The 18,157-nt window shown below is 40.1% G+C and overlaps 1 protein-coding gene across 1 annotated transcript in view; it reads left to right on the forward strand.

Moving 5' to 3' along the window:
• The window catches only part of LOC144522551 (transcriptional enhancer factor TEF-1-like), an 81,009-nt gene that overhangs the window by 29,256 nt on the left and 33,596 nt on the right, over positions 1 to 18,157 (forward strand). Inside the window, exons 3-6 of the mRNA XM_078257721.1 lie at positions 7,810 to 7,874; positions 8,268 to 8,330; positions 15,175 to 15,306; positions 15,564 to 15,613. Coding sequence (XP_078113847.1) covers positions 7,810 to 7,874; positions 8,268 to 8,330; positions 15,175 to 15,306; positions 15,564 to 15,613 — 310 coding nt within the window. The remainder of the gene's footprint in view (positions 1 to 7,809; positions 7,875 to 8,267; positions 8,331 to 15,174; positions 15,307 to 15,563; positions 15,614 to 18,157) is intronic.

The following is an 18,157-nucleotide window of genomic DNA, read 5'->3' on the forward strand; positions in this document are numbered from 1 at the left end:
AATTTATAATAAGTGTTGTATCACCTGCTGCTAAATAAAACTAACGTTACTTGAACAACAAATCTGTAATCTGTTTGCAGCCAACGTTAATAAATAACATGGTGGCAGCCAGCGGGGTTAATGAATACGTAAATCGACTACCACAAGTTTGGCAAACAAACAAACTCATTTATCTTTTCATAACATCTAGTGAACGAGGTTATAGGTTACGCAGGGAGGGGAATAACATTCAGCTCATCAGACGTTTCCTAAAAATAAAGATTGTTCACAGGTCTCGCATCGAAATCAGGAGAAACAGTCCAGACCAAAAGTACATAACAGTATTTTATAGAAACAGGTGTCCACCTACTTTTGGCCACAAAAGCTCCTTTGTATTATTGATCAGCCAAAAATCAATCAGTCTCACTCTGTTCTCTGCCTGAGTGGCATGTTCAGTTCTATTTGTTTACCCTTTTGACTTTGTGTCCAAGTTGTTGACTTGTTTATCGCTGTTGCCTAATTGAGTTATTGATTATTATAATATATTATATTGATTACTGAGCTAATTGAGTCTCTGTTTGGCATAGAGACCAGAGGAGTTTATTATGATGTTTAGTTATTAAAAATATTAAATGATGGTACTATTATAACTCAGTACACCCCAAAATAATAACAAGGCCCCCAAAGCAAATGAAAACATGCAACTCAACTGTTACTGCGTACTTCTACTTCAGGAATCAGGGCTTTGCAGTAACATTTGCCCGATTGCCTTTGGCAACCAGCTTGAGTCAATTGGCAACCATTTCATGGACTCTGGTTGCCCCCTTTGGCAACCACCTGGTCAATATTTGTGTTTAAAAAAAATATAAAAACAAATCAAAACCTACAAAACTGGAAAATCTTATTTCAAAAGAAATAAATATTTTATTTGGTTGTCTCCGTAAAGTTTAAACACTAGCTACATTCATACGCAACACAACATTTCAGCTGTTGTGCGACCGCTTTCCACACACGCGTTTGCTGTGAAAAGATACAGGCAACGAAATTTTCTGTTCACGTTAAAAGACACAAACTAGCACTGGTCACTGCTGTTGTAGGAAAAACAACACAAATGTGAATAAAGGTTGCATTTACTTTAAACTGGTAAACCTCGTGGTGCATTCAAAGTTTTTGAAAATACCCTTCTCTCATCTGTTTTTGACGTTTAACAGCGTCTTACTGGTGAAAGTAGTAATTATTGTTAAAGGTTATTGTTATTACATTTTTAATAATCATTCACCCTTTTTTGTGCTATCCAAAAATTTATTCCAATCCGTGACTAAAAAACGTAATCCGAACCATGAGTTTTGTGATCCGTTGCACCCCTATTTGAGAGGGATGGGAAATAATATTGCAAGCCATTCTCTCATTGTTTCATTATTACATTTTGTATGGTATAGTTACATATGAAATGGATTGCTCCAAATATAGGCAATTAAAAACACGGCAACCATATTGTCAATTTAGGCAACAAAACGCTGTTGCCTGGTTTCCAAGCCTGGCAAAATGTTAGCGTTGAGCCCTGCATATAATATAGAATGAAGTTAACTGTTCACTGTTCAGAGAGCTGTGTATGAGAGCAGGCGGGTGTCAGATCTGTGCAGAACACCAGAACAAAAACACAGACACACAACAGTATGATTATAACATCCAAAACACAAGATTTGCCCTCAGTGGTTTTTGTGACTAAAAATACTTTCAAATGCTTATGTTTGAAAATAAACCAGTCAAAATACACAAAGAGCTGGCATAGAGCCATAGCACCCAAAGGTCATGCCATGCCACTGAAGACACAGCTTCAAACGGGTAGCCCTGTTCTAATAAAAATGCAAATCCTGCCCTGCTGGGCTGAAGAGCAGATTCAAACCGAGTCAAGCCAAGACAGCACATGTATGGAAAACACCACTCTTTAGGTAAACATTTGAATGCAGGACTTTTACAGTGCAATATAAATAGTTTTACTTAAGATATGTTTACTTCCTCTACCACTGCTAATACCAACATTCCCAGTTAGAGAAAGAGACAGAGACAAACAGGCAAGTGTGAAGTAGATGTCAGACGAACGATTCCCGAGAATTTTGGTAGACGGACGGACGGACGCTTGGTAAGCGGGCGCAGAACTGCTGGCGGTCCTTGAGTCGGTACGCCGGCAGACACCAGTGTTTTTTAAAGTCTTCAAACTGCTTATCGCTGAAGAAAAATAGGGAGCAGATCTCTGGTCACGCAACTGTAATATATAGTAACTGTGGACGTAAGAGAGGCCTGTGCAGGGCACAAGGGCGTGAAAGAAATCTTAACAACTGCGCATGCGCGAAGGTATAAACCCAATAACAACAGAGGGCGAAGCCTATACGAAATAGAACTGCAAACTGCTGCTGGCTGATCTTTGGTCTTGTATGATGTCACCACCTGTTGAACCCTGCAGGTGATGTCACCCAGCAGCAAAAAATGTCCAGGGTCAAGTTACTGTTTAAAGGAGCTAGCAGCTTCTTTGTGATAAATGAAAAATTAACTGTGGTTAGCAGGAGCAATGATGGGTTGAGCCATTGTGCCTAAAAAGACATTAAGAGTGACACCTAAAAAAAACTCAAATGAATCCACAAAAGCTGTCTCATGGCTGAATGCTGTATAATTGTCAGGGGGTCTTTGCGAGGTGCAGCACTATACCAACAAATTAGGCTTGTCACTTAAAAACACATTGTCCCGTGGATGTCGTAACAAGCACAAACTTCCACTCGGCGTTAGCCCCTGTGGTCTTTCTGGTCTTCCGAGGGTGCACAACAATATACACTACTCCACTGCAGCCTTGTTAGTGAGCGCGGTCAGTGAGGCTTGGAACTTACTCTGAAAGGGTTTTCAAGCTATTCTATAAAACAGCTGAAGCTCTTAATCACTCTGCTAACTAAGCGTGGGGAGCTGTGGTAACGTAAACTACTGCTGTAATTATTTTTTAAGAAGACCAGAAAAGAAGGAAGCTGCAGAGTTTGATAGATCGCTTACTCATTCTCACAGGTATTTCTGTGCTCTCTCAATGACAAATTAGTCAATATTTTGTTTCTAGTGTGGTGTTTACATGGTTGTGACCTTGTGGAAAGTATTGCATTTCAATCATTTTATCTGAATTTGGGAATGGCCTGCTCATCACCTCACTTGGACTTATTCACATCTACGGTAGATTCAGTCACTTTTTTGATTTTATCAAATTATAACAGCTCTGCTTCTTGTTGCTTGTTTTTTTTTCTGTTCTCAAATCTTAACTGAATGGTCCAAAATAATGGAACTTGGGAATTCTGTGTTTTTTCAATTGTATTGTCTTCCTCAATATCTGCTTGCACCGAGTGGCTTCAGCCTGTAGATTAAGTCGGGGGTTGCTTCTGTTTGTCACAGTTAATGAACATCTGACTTTGGCCTTGAAGTCTTTCACAGGCCAAGTAGAGAGAAAGCAAGAGAGAGAGCGACAGAGAGAAGAAGTGGGAGGGAGCAGAAGGGAAGCTCATTCACTACAAGAGGGACAGAGGAGGGGAGAAGGACAGCAGCCAGAGCTGTGTGTGTGTGTGTGTGTGTGTGTGTGTGTGTGTGTGTGTGTGTGTGTGTGGGGGGGGGGGTGTGTGGGTTTTTCAGAAAGAGGGAGGGCGAGGGTGTGTGCCGCAGAGTTAGTGAAGGATGATAATTTACCGTTAAGCCTCCTAGAAAGACCAGCTGGCCCCTCTGGAGTCAGATGTCAGCCTCAGCAGCCAGGAGTGTGAGTGTGTTGGCAGTGGTGTGCGTGTGTTTGTGTGAGTGCTGTCGTCAGCTGCAGCTTTTTTGTCTGCTAGAAGGAAAACACCTGAATGGGTAGCTGTAGATGTTATCAGTCTAAGCTCCCTAACCCAGTGAGAATGGGATTGGTCAGAAGACACACACATGCACACACACCATCTGCTAGTTAGTTAGGGCTATTGTTGTGAGCCAGGGTAGTGTGTAGAGAGGTTTGGCTTTGTGCTGATCTTGACCATCAGTTGGCCAGCTGGCCTGATATTGGTTTTCCACTTGGTCGGAAAAGAAAACTGACCAGGAGACAAGCCAAGCTAAGCCACAGAGCAACAGACATGCTTGTTAGCAAATTAAATAACATATTTTATATATATATATATAATATATATATATATATATATATATATATATATATATATATATATATATATATATATATATATATATATATACATATATATATATATATATATATATATATATATATAATATATATATATATATATAAATATAATATAACACATCATTTCATAAAATAAAAAATAAATGTCGTCTTTGAATTTTGAGGACTCTGAAGTTGTAACCTGGGGCCTGTTGCACAAAACCAGGATAAGGGATTAAGCCGGGATATTCAAGTTATCCTGGATGAATTTAGCTTTGACTTGGTTGCACAAAAGCAGGTTGAATTAAACCCAGCCAAGTAACCATGGAGATTTATTCTTTGCAGCTAGCCTGCTCCAGAGCAGGCTAACAGCTGGGCTAAGATTAATCCTGAGTCTTGTTAAATCAGCTGCCGCTCTGATCCGAAATAAACGTGTTTAACAGTTATTCTGTTGTCTTCTGAATGTGTTCTGCTTTATTTTTATTAACATGCATTACTTGTCACTATTGCTGTCACAAGTTTGATTTAAATCCTACTAATGTAGCTCAGCGTAAATTCTGTCTGGGAGACTTCTATTACGTTGTCTCTCTTCTCTTTAACTGATCAGCTGGGCAGTGGGTGTTACGGTTCTGTATACCAATTAGAATCGGGCACTTATGTTCTAACCAATCACAGCATACTACCATGTTTTAAATCTGTTCTCTCTCCTGCTTCTGTCAGTTGTATTTTCAGACGAGAGTGCGACCAGGCATTTTTGACGGTGTTCTTGGTCTTCTCCCGGCTGACAACTCGTTTTTACGTCTTCGGATTTTTCTCACCACCACCAGTGTCTAGATTCCATTGGGGGATGTGTTTGGTTTTCCTAAACATTAGATTTGTATAGATACCCCTTTACAATGGAGTATAATCTCCAAATAATTATGTTTGTACTTACTGGTTATATCTTATTAATAAATGTTTGCATATCTGCAACGGAGTCTCTCCTGATTGAATTGCAGTTGTTTAGATGGTAAGAAATAGTTGCACTGGCACCGGAGATAAAGTGACAAAAGGGACAATGCGGAGGAAAGAGACTTGTCCTCCGCTGCTCTCCCCGTGAAATTTTCCCCGTGCAACGTGGAGAGACGGGGGAGGCAGGGGGATCCTCCCACACCGTGCAGCGGACTCTAAAGGAGACTTTTAGCGTCAATAACGACGACAATGGCACCTGACCAAACGTCCGTATTTTACGAGATGAGAGTGGGAATGTTTTATAATGCTACAAAGCTTCTTAATCTTTTTATTTTGGTGCTGTCACGCATCTTGAAGCTTGGGAGTGAGAAAAAAACATGAATAATAGGCTACATTGTTTTACAGATATGCTTACAGTGTGTATTGAAGTCACTCTCTAGTTTTTGTCCAGTCATGTTTATTCTGTATGAACATTATTTGTAGAAAGATATTTAGAATTAGTCATAGCTTATAGAGATTGGTGCATATGGTTGTAAAACATATTCTCGCATTATGAATAAGGGTTTGAAAGTAAGCCTAGTCCTTAGGGTAAATTTCCCGAGGAACATGAATTCCCTCTTCTCACTTTTGAGGCATAGTAGGTTAAATAATAATACATTTTATTTATATAGTGCTTTACAGGCTACTCAAAGACACTTTACAGTAAAACTAGCACATACAAACAGATACAGCAATAAAACCAACACTTAAAACAAGCATATTAAAAGCAATTAAAACCGAGTGTACAACTTTGTAAAAATGTGGAGTGACTAGTAGGCCCTAAGTAGATCTTTTTAAATCCTTACGCATTCAGTCGGTCCGCTATTGTCTGTCGGGCTTTTTCTCTTTGTCTGATAACAACAGGCCGTATTTCCCTTTTTGCATATTATATGCTTCACCTCCTCGTAACTTTCCATTAGAAGCTGCTGCTCAGCAGGTGAAACATATGCCGCACACGTCTTCCACATTTCTGCATCAGTACATCTGTGATCGATACCGTGGTCTATTTAAGAAAGCTGTGAACGAGCACTTATCCCAGCTATCTACACCTGGCTTGACATAGCTTCACCTTCTCATCCTGGCTCGGCAAACGTGCAACCGATTAAGCTGCGATGAGTGGACCACACTAAGTCAAGCTGCGCTTTTTCAGTTATCCTGGATTTCTTCATTCTACTTTTGTGCAACAGGCCCCTGGTCAGACTTTGGAGGCCACTGTAATGCAAACACTATCAACTAATGTGTTTATATATAATAGGGCTACACGATTATGACAGAGATGCAGTGCAGTGACAACTCTACAGCAACTTGTTTCCCTCACTACTGTAACAATATTAGCTGCTGTGTTTCAACAATGTTAAGCCTACAAAAATGTGCATGCGAGCTGAAATTCATCCTGGTGTTCTGTCAAGATTAAGCTAGTCCTCTAGCCGATAATTTATAAATAATAATGAATAATAATAAATTAATTTATACAGTGTAAACACTGCAGGCTATCCCATCTATCTTTTTCTCCACCAGTGAAATATCTGGCTGAGTCTGATGTGTATGGATATATGATTGGTTATACTGTAGCAGCCTGGTGTTGTTTGATGTAAACGGTAAATGGCAGTGTGTAATGCCACTGGCTGACTTAGTCCTTCCTGAGTTGTGATATTACTTTAGGAAGTGCTAGATAGGATATGCAGAGCAAATTGCAGAGCAGAGTTCAACAATATCACAGTCGTTAATTTAATTGCAAGAAGCCAAAATCGTGATTGGGAATTAATATTCAATGGATTGTGCAGCCCTAACACATGAACACAAACACTTCTCTGTCACAGGTTTTCTGGATGTAACGCTGTGGTTTTCTGCTCCTTTTCTCTCTCTGTCTCCCTCTCCCCCACTAATCTATACTAGCCAGGTCATGCTGAGCCTGCTATGCTGCCTATTGAATGGGTTGAATTATTCAGCATTGTAAGCGCGTGTCTGTGTGCGTATGTGCATGGGTACAGCTGTCCTGCTGGTTCCTTTAATCAAGGGACGGCCGGTCAGCATGAATACCTGTATTGTTGGGGCATGTGTATTCAGGGCTTCTGTGTGTGTGTGTGTGTGTGTGTGTGTGTGTGTGTCTCAACAGGGGTATCAGTGATTAAAAGGCCACTATGTGAAAATGCATGTCACAGGGTTGCTGGGTCAACAGTGCTAAATCAGGCACTAAGTTGTTGTTAGGGTCATATGATTTCTGATTGTGATTAGGATAGTTTAAATAGGGTTGTGTGTGTGTGTGTGTGTGTGTGTGTGTGTGTGTGTGTCAATAGCGCTTTTCACACAGCCTGTTCAAGTTGGTAATGTTGCGCGGATTCAGGGGACAGAGTTGTTTTGCTGTTAGGCCGACAGCGGCGGTAGTAACGGAGCTGAATCGACGTCTGTGTAAAAGTGACAGCCAGCATGGTGGGACTACACACACTAGATACCTACGCTGTTGTGTTACACATCACCCCTATTTTGCTTTCGGAATGCTGGCATACTATCTAAAATTACACACTGGGGCTGCATTATGCAGGTGTTGTTTGGTTCAGTGTAAAAAAGCAAAGCCGGCATAATGGCGGATCTTTTTACGGCAGTATTGCAGAATCTATAAAAGAGGCAAATGTTTTACCAGTATGTTCTGTGTCTTTTCTCTCCAGGTCGAAATGAGCTGATAGCCAGATACATCAAGCTTCGAACAGGCAAGACGCGGACAAGGAAACAGGTAATAATGGGATTGTGCACTAAATCCAATCATGCTGTACTATCTACCCCCAGGTACTATCCACAACTTTTGCTAATGGAAAACCAAAAACGAGTGTGTCGAGTTAATTTGAGCCTTCCCGTACCATGCAGTGGAAATACGGTATTAGTATCTCAGTTCTTGGCCTGTGGTTCCAGGTGTCTTTTCGCTCTCTCAAAAGATGTGCAAAGATGGGTCTTTTCACTGTTGCCAGCAGAGGTGTGTGTGTGTGTGTGTGTGTGTGTGTGTGTGTGTGTGTGTGTGTACCCTTTCTGTGTGGCAATAGTCCTTTCATAACCATGGCAACTCACTATTTGGTCCTTTCTCCTCTCTTTTCTACCCTCCAACCCCTCTCTTTTCTGTTCCTCTCTCCAGGTATCCAGTCATATCCAGGTTTTAGCCAGAAGAAAATCCAGGGAGTTTCAATCAAAACTGAAGGTAAGGGGTGAAGTAATATTAACATATTTACACACAGGATTCGAATAGAAACGAGCCGGACTGAAGCTGTGTTTAGACGGAAACGATCTGAAGAGAAAACGCGAAAGTGGCGTTGCGTTCTCACTTTTTATTCCGCGTTTAGACCAGCGTTATGGGGGGGGGGGTGACACAAAAGTGTGTCAAATGCGATGCACCAAGTACGCACGCCTGCGTAGAACCTTCCTTCTACTTGTCTCCCTCTCCTCCTCCTATCGCCCTCTCCTCTCCCTAGTAGCGCGAAGCGAAAAACAAAAGCTGACAATTTTGTCTGGACAGACAAGGAGGTGGAGTTATTGCTTCAAACAGTGCACACAGAGACACACACGTGGCACACACACACACACGGCGCAAACACACACATGCGGCTCACACACATGGCGCACACACACGCACATGCACACACACACACACACACACACGTGGTGCACACACACGGCACACACACGCACACACCCACACCCTCGCACAGTGCGTTTTTACCCTTTAGACGGGAACGCGACGGTGGAGCGTTTTTAAGATTTCCACTCTGGAGGGTGGTTTCACTTTTTTACGTTTTTAAGCCCCAAAAATGCCGTCGCCGTCTAAACAAAAGGCACATCTGATAAAATATTTTGTTGTTTTCACCCGCGAGCGTATTTGTGTAAACAGGGCCTGAATTGATTGATTGTTTGCTGTAATAAAATAAATTGTAAATGGTTGATTAAAATTTATAGTAAGGGTTTTTGAATCAATATAAATTTAGCACAAAAAGTAAGGAAATTTGTGTTTGGTAGATTATTTCTCTGTGGTAACAGTACTTTTAGGCAATAAATCTTATACCATTGGAAAGCCTGTTTAGTTCCCTTTCAATTGGTGCCCATGCATTTGTGGGATGAGCAGCAGCGCTGAGTATGTGAGTTGCGCCCATGAAAAATGTGCCAATGCCAAACAGCTTATTCTGCCATTGACTCGTTTGGTGGATTGGATGATTGAAGTTTGAAGAAACAAGACATATTACCAATTTAACAATTTATTCATTTCACAAACAGGAGCCTCAGTAGCGTGTGGAAGAACCATACATAGCCACAACAGCCTGGCACCTCCTCCTCATGCTGGTCACCAGCCTGGTCACACACTGCTGTGGGATGGCATCCCATTCTTCAACCAGCATTTGTTGCAAGTCAGCCAACGTGGTTGTGTTGGTCACTCTGGCACGAACAGCACGCCCAAGCTGATCCCACAAGTGTTCAATGGGGTTGAGGTCAGGACTGCTGGCAGGCCATTCCATCCTCTCCACTCCCACATTCTGGAGGTAGTCTCTAATACACCCTGCCCTGTGGGGGCGAGCGTTGTCATCTTGGAGGATAGAGTTCGGTCCCAGACTGTGGAGATATGGGATTGCCACTGGTTGCAGAATCTCATCTCTATATCTCTCTGCATTGAGATTGCCTCTAATGATGACAAGCCTCGTTTTTCCAGTGAGGGAGATGCCGCCCCACACCATCACACTGCCTCCACCAAAAGGTGTTACTCTATCGGTGCAGCAATCCGCATATTGTTCTCCGCGTCTTCTCCACACTTTGACCCTACGATCCAACTGCCATAGGCAGAATCGTCCAATCCACCAAACACTAAACGAGTCAATGGCAGAGAAGATTTGGCAAATATTTCATGGGCGCAACCCACGTACTCAGCGCTGCTGCTCATCCCACAAATGCATGTTCCTTACAAATGGGGCACTATTTGCCAAAAAGCATTGTTACCACAGAGAAATAATCTACCAAACACAAATTTCCTAACTTTTTGTTAGTTAGGAAGTAGATTTAAATACTAACATGTTATTGATGTTACAGTGTATGCCGTTAACTTTAAAATTAAATTGGAAAACACTTTCTATAAAAATAGGAAATGGCTAGAATTAGTGCAATGTAGCTAAATGAATTGAATGAAAATTATATGCATTATACATATATAACATATTTAAGACCTAGCTTCTTATGGTATTCAAAGATATTATTGTATAACTGACAAATTCGGAACTAGATAAAAATAGGGACCACAACCCAAATTAAGGACATTTACATTTGGGCATGTTAATATTGGACTTTTATGTAAAAAGGAAACATAATATGAGTGATATGCTTCAAGGCACCTAGTGTTGACTCCTCTAAAGACAATGATTATCACAGCTTTTTATTATAGATATATCGTTATGCCTGCAGCTAATTAATATTCCTATTATCAATCAACCTATGGATTATTTTCATTATTTCAATTTCTTACAGCCCAAGCTTGAATTTTAACATTGCTCATTTTGTCCAACCAACAGTCCAAAAGCCCAAGACATTTCCAATGATATAAAACAGAGAAAAGCAGGAAGTCTTTACATTTGAGAGGCAAAAACCAGAAAATGTATGTCACTTTTGGTTTAAAGAAGTCTGCGATTAATAAACAGTCAAAAAAAGAATACTGGTTATTAGTGGTTGTCTTGGTGTTTGGTGTTTTAAGCCCCCAACGTCGCCATCCAGGCAGCGCTGCCTGGAAGGCACTTGGATTAGGCAATGGTTAGGGTTAGGTGTCTTGAAGTCGACGGTTGCAGCGCTGCCTAGAAGTCGACGTTGGGGGGCTTAAAACACCATTGAGCGGTTGTCTTAGCGCTCACATAAGTACTTATTGGCCTTTAACTTTTTATTGAACTAACGATAACGAGCGTGGCTGTCCTAAATTCAAGTCATGGTCTTTTTAGGGTCTCAACTCCTGTTTCTCTTGCATCTTGTGTGTGTGTGTGTGTGTGTGTGTGTGTGTGTGTGTGTGTGTGTGTGTGTGTGTGGTTGTCAAAATGTGAACAGGTTGGCTGGATGGTCTGAAATGTTTTGCACGGCCTTTTGCTGTACGTTTTGTTGGTAAATGTGAGATGTTCGAGTCACACATGTCTCATCTTCATACCAGAAACAAGGAAATAAATTTGGAGACGTACATTTGTTACGTCAACCAGTTCTCACTCCCAACTCGTCAAATACTGCCGCTTGGTCAGTCGCTCTAACCCCTCATTTCCACCAAATGCGGTACGGCTGTGGATCGGCTCCGCTGTGTGTCGGCTCCGTGCTCCCCCATCCTTCAATACCCACCAGGTCCGTATTTGTTGCGGAACGGCTGCGGCCATGACTGACAGCTGTAGTCACGAGGACCCACGAGATCTCGCAAATTCACGTAGAAGAGAACCACAAAACCAACAGCCGTTCCGCAGCCGTTCCGCAGCCGTTCCGCAGTCAGTGAAAATACACACATTGATTTTAATGGAAACCTATTGACTCCACCGCCATTCCGGAGCAGATCCGCAGACGTTCCACAGTTGGTGGAAATTGGGAGTTAGTGTTAGATACTGACGCAAAGGTCTGGCACAGGGCATTGCTGTGATTGTTGGAAGTCGCGGGTTGCTCTGGTGATTGGTCAAATTTGCGGTAAAGTTGTCATGATTGGACAAATTTGTGAGGTTGAATTCACTGAGATTGGTTGAATTTGTGTGAATTGTTAGGGATCACGACATTGCGAATACCTGGAGGGACTGTTGGACAGAGTGTTCTAGTGTATAGTAGGCTTTGTTTTTTCAAATTGTTTTTTGAATGCAACAGACACATCAACAACAGAAAAAAGTGTGAATATATATATATATATATATATTCACACACACACATTTTCTGGAGGTGAATAGGTCCTATGGAAAAATGTAAATGTTGTTCATGTATAGAAATCACAGTACATTTCTTAAGATTCTATCTTGGTCCATCTGCAGAACTAAATGTGTCCTCCAGATTATGTTCCAACAATTGCTTCAGGTAATCATAAGCTGAAGAGTTGGAGTATAGCAGTAAAGCATGAATCTTTGAGATTATTCCCGAGATTTGGCCAAGACCATGACATTTTTTTAACTCTGGCAGTTTTGAGCAGATCCCGTTCTTCCTTAAAAGAGATTCCACGAAATAGTAAATTTGGAGATATTTGGAAAAGTGCTTATGGAGAATGTCAAAATTGGTTCTAATTTGCTCAAACGACTTTACAGAGTTGGATATCAATAGGCCTGTGGCATCTGATAGACCCTTGGAAGCCCACTCCAATAGAGCAATACTCCTGATCTACGCCGGAAGGTCAGGATTTATTGCCAGGGGAGACCAAGCAGATATAGCAGAGAGAATATTTTAATGTTTTCTCACATCCCTCTAGACCTGTATTGTGTTGTAAATAATTATATCATTGTTGCGAGATTTCAGCTTGTCTATATTGTTAATAAAGGGGAGGGATTGAAGCCTTCTATGATAACATGCCAGAGACTCCAGACCAATCCATAAAGAATCGTTCCTATTTAGAAACCAAGTCGTCATCATTTTAGGTTGAGCCCACCTATAGTAGAGTTGTAGATTGGGAAAGGGTAAGCCTTCTAGTTACTACTTAACCTTCGGTTTAGTAAGTTTAGAGAACCGAACTCTGATGTTTGTTATTCCAAATATATTGAGAGATATAAGAGTTAAGCGACTTATAAAAATGCTGGGTTCAAATAGCATGGAAGATTTTGAAATAAGTAGTTTAACCGAGGGAGGATGTTTATTTTTATAGTGTTGATTCTTTGGTTTAAAAAAATAATGTAATCAAAGGGGAATAATTAGTCTCATATAAATTATTTAGTGACAAAAATATGCAAATATTTTAGGCCAGTAGGCATTATGGTAACACTTTATTTGAAGGGGTGTGCATAAGACTGTCATGACACCGTCACAATTACAATATTGAAAAGATAACTAAGGGTTGTAGTGAGGTGCTGATTGGAGGTAGACTTGAAAATAAGAAATAGTTTAGTTTATTTCAATCAGTCAATCAATCACATAAATACACAACATCACTTACATAACATAAATGGTAATAAAAACAACAACAAAAAACAACCAAAAAACAAAGTGTCACCTTAGTTCATGCAGTGTCATCTTAACTCGTTTATAATCAATACTGATCGAAAAGGTGTAGGTTGAAGCATTTGCTTATTACACCTACCCTTTTTGCATTCTATTTTATTCTTATTTTGTTCTTAAGTAACTCAGGATATTATCCATTTTATAAAATGTATATTAATTTCTGTATTTTGTATACATATTATCACACATATGTGCAGAGGTAAAAAAAATAAAATAAACAAAACATTCCCATTCATATACACATTGCCATACATGCCTCGCTTTTATATTTGTTAATCATCCTACTTCTTGTAAAAATAAAACTGTTACACACTACAAAGATTTAAAAAAAATATTTTTTTTTAAATCTTTGTAGTGTGTAACACAGTTTTATTTTTATCTTTGTGAACATGCACATTCCCCTCAGTTCATACTTGCTCTCTCTAATCTGAATTTGCTTTCATAGACTCTTTCTATTTCCACATTTTCTATCATGATATTTACTTCATGGTTGATTGTTTTTTTTAATTTCCAAATATCATGAACTTAGTTTCATTTAAATTCAAAGACAATTTATTAATATCAATAAGTGTTGGACACTCTGGCTCCATATACATATCTCTATTTATTCTGACAACATTTTGGCCCTCAGAATTTCTTCAAATCAACAAAACACACAGATGCTAACTTTGCATTAAATGTGTTATAATTTACCGAAGGACACTAAATGACAAAAGTAATGAACATTCAAAAACACTCCTTCATTTCATGACAGGTGTCATGTCTAAGTTATGACTGGTCATGTCTTATGCACACCCTTTACTTAAGTGTTACTGGCATTATTGACTGAAGTTAAGTAACAGAAAATTGGTTGAAACTGGCTTTAGTTTGTTTCCCCATAAGAGTTGTGGCCATGTTTATAACTTTTACAATTTACTACTAACTATTAACTATTGTCCTTTAACGTACACTTTACATATGAGAAATATACCTTAGGCATGCAGTATATATTTTATATATGCATATATATAATTTTCAAAACATGCTCTAAATGAAGCGGCACACTGGAATTTCTCCTTTTTTTCACCAATTTGGAAGATGGACATAGAATAACAGGCAAACTTAGGGTCACTGGTGAAGTTGAGGAGCATTCCATGCAGGGGTAATATTGTGATGTGAATGAGGCTCAGGTCCCAATTGTTACCAAAGGTTTATGTTATTACATGCACTTTGCATGTTGTTAACTGAGAATGTTTACTGTAGGACAGGACCCTTTTAGGCGACCAAAATGTCACAACTAACTTTAATGAAGTGAAAACACACAGTGGAATGGTCAAAGTTTAAGACGGAAACACAGACAACACCCAAAAACACGTATAGGGCTATCTTAATGTACCCCATAGTTAGCATTTCTAGGCCTCTATCCTGTTGTTACCACGGCGACAGGTCAATAACAGGGTAGCCCCACCCTAAAGCATTTCCTTGCTTTATCATGTATTTTACTCTGAATGGGACCATAATTTACTAAATATTGTATTGAACAAGATGTTAAAATTAGCGATTGAGTCCATAAACCTATTAGGACAATGTAATAAAGCAAATGAGAAGTATGGTCATTTTCTTAATTGCACTTACTCTTGGGAGCTAGTGGAGTTGCCCTCTGCTGGGCATTAGAAAGAATTCAGGTTCAGATTTTAAATTTCATTACTTATGATAATTTCAATTCTTCTTCCTAATTTTTTAGAATTTCTATACTTATTATTAGTTGGTGCCCTGATGTTTGCTCTCACTTTGGGTTTGGATTGTGTAGGGCCAAAATGTAAAGTGTGTTCATTGATTCAATGATGATGAAGGTGATAATGTGTGTTTTTGTTGCTGTGCAGGACCAGAATGCCAAGGAAAAGGCAATGCAAAGCATCTCCTCCATGTCCTCGGCTCAGATTGTCTCAGCCACCGCCATACACAGCAAACTCCTGCCTGGAATAGTACGGGCCAGCTTCCCCAGCAACGCACAGGTAACACACACACACTGGATTTTATTCTCTTCAAATAGATATAGGAAACACAAGGACACAAATAATAATAAAGCTATTTTCTGTGCAATCCTGCCAACCTGTTCACATTTTGACATCAAACTACACACACACACACACACACACACACACACACACACACACACACACACACACACACACACACACACACACACATTCATTCATTCATAGTTTGCTCTCTCAGTACAGTGTTATTATGGGTGTGTGTTTCTTTTCAGCTGTGGCAGGGGATGATTCCTGGAGGACAGTCTACCTCCAACACAGAAGAGTAAGTCGCACTTACCTCGTGCACACATATCTAACTTTGTTTTTTAAACTTTGATATGGATTGTCTTGTTTGTAGTAGATATAAATACCACAATTATCCTACATCACCAGACACGATCCTCAATCATTGATGGGATTTTTTGCTGATTCACATAATTGATGTCAGAATCTGTCTTTCCTCATCCTGCCAAATACTGCCTGATTTTGTGGACTATATTAATACCATATGCAGAGTTTAAACAGTAACAGTTGCTAGGTTGCCATTGGCAACCAGTTTGAGAAATTGGCAACTAATACATGGCTTTTGTAAATAGTTTTTTAACTATATTATTAGTGTTTTTCTAAACAGTTTTAATACTCATTTTCTACAGTATTAATGCATGGGTACCAGCTGCACTTTCTGCTCTCTCTTCTCTTCGACAGCGAGTTGACACCATGTATGTATAATAAGAACTGAATACAACGTGTGAGGCGGGGCCCTGTTCGCTGCTATGAGAATTGCTCAGTGGCGTGATAGAGCCAAAACCCTTTTGCACTGTGCAGCCCATAAAGCAGGTGCACTAGAGACCTCCGCTGGCCCAGCTGGCTACTTCCGGTTTAGCTCTCTGCAGCTCTTATAGACTTTCCAAATGTTATTGGACTGAATGCATCAAATTCTGATAGTAAACCGAGTCAACGAGTTGTGACGCTCAAAAAATGTATCCACTGATTTACAGACATCTCTTTCGTACCGAGCCCTGCAAGGGTCACGGCAAGATTTTTTGCGGTCTCTCGCAATACATTGCATTTCCTCGCAATGTGTTTTGCGTTACCTCGCAATACTTTTCTTCTTCCATTCCCGAGACATATGGGTCTACTCAGCATACCCAGCGCAACGCAACAGTAGGGTCATGGCAATCAGCTTGTTGAATTTTACTTTGAGCCGAGAATGCTGATATACTGCTCAATGAGCACATTCATATCCGTTATATAATCAATACCTATTTCTTAAATGAATGAAAAGATAAAGTGCTTGTGTTGCATGTGGCGATGAACCAACACTGAATTATCAGAGAATCTGCAGCTCCCCTCTGCTTTACGGAGCTTTATAGAGGCTCTGCTCACGTTTTACTAACAAGTCGTAGCTTGTGTCCATTTGATTTCTATGGTTGTATCAAATTAGACAAAAAGTAATATGTCCTTTTTTAGACTGTAAACAAACAGATACAACCTATTTAGACATACACCTAAATTAGAAACCGCATAATATGCCGCAATCAGTGTTGGGGAAGTTACTTTTAAAAAAGTAATCTGTTACTTTACTTAGTTACCCCCTATGGAAAGTAACTTTTTACTTTACTCGTTACTTTTACGTTACTTTTAAAAGCAGGCATCTCTGGCAGAGACTGAAGTTAATTATACAAAAACTATCTTTGACCATAAAGCCAATCTATGGTTTATCAGTGAAGTGTCTGAACTACACTGCAGGCTGGATTCTCTACTCACAGAGTGACGGCTGATTCATTATGAATGAGTCCAGCGCAGGTTGAATGCACATCGGCAGGTCATCGGCGTTACACGGTGTTAGTGTATACTATGTAATGTCTGTATCGACTTGTACCGGTCGCGCAGCCACGATGGTCTGTGCATTGTCGTAGACACATGCAGCCTCTTTTCTGGAAATCCTTGCGTGTCCGTGCAACCGGCACATTTCCACAGCGGTCCGCTGCGTGTATGTATGAGGCCATCTCCGCATTCATCTGTGAGGTTGTCAGCTTTACACTACTTCTTACCCGAAAAAGTAGTTACGTTACTGTAACTTTGTAACGCGTTACACCCAACACTGGCCACAATAGACCCAACATTTGGGCTATTAGACACTGTTATACCATATTTGAAAGCCAATAGGAGATCCTTATACTTGCCAATAGGAGATCCTTATACTTGTACATTATTATTAGACACCAATGTATCTAAGTTGAAATCAAAATACTATGCTGTGAGATCCCAAATGTGTTACAGTAGACGCCATGCTACCAACCTGGGCATATAGCTTCATTAGACAGCAGGCTGTTATTATAAGAATGTAATGCCATATCGGGCAAAGCCTCTAGTCAGACAAAACCCTGAGAGCTCCGAAGACAATACATTTATTTGGCCTTTTTCTAAGTTTAAATGTGTCATGTGTTGCTCATTAGAAGAAAACTACCATAAACTAAGACAAAATCAGGTCACATCTGATCGCTAAATCACACGTTCCTTACATAATAACACAATAGTTAATACCAGACCGTGATATATATTGTTGAGGTAAATCTGATGTGATGAAACGGATTTGTCCCACACAGTACAGGAATGTAGACTATTATAGGTAAAAAAAAAGAACATAAGCGACTGAAAGGATTGAAGCCATAGACTTGTCATGGATTGTAACCACAAGCAGGCTATATTTTCATGTTTCCGTCCCTGAACTAACGTTCTTTCTTTGTATCACTACTACGACAGTATTTGTTGATGGACTGTAGGCTATATATCCAACCAGGCCCCCACATACAGCGCTTAGTCC

Source organism: Sander vitreus, chromosome 8, assembly GCF_031162955.1.
Source record: "Sander vitreus isolate 19-12246 chromosome 8, sanVit1, whole genome shotgun sequence".
Taxonomy (NCBI): domain Eukaryota; kingdom Metazoa; phylum Chordata; class Actinopteri; order Perciformes; family Percidae; genus Sander; species Sander vitreus.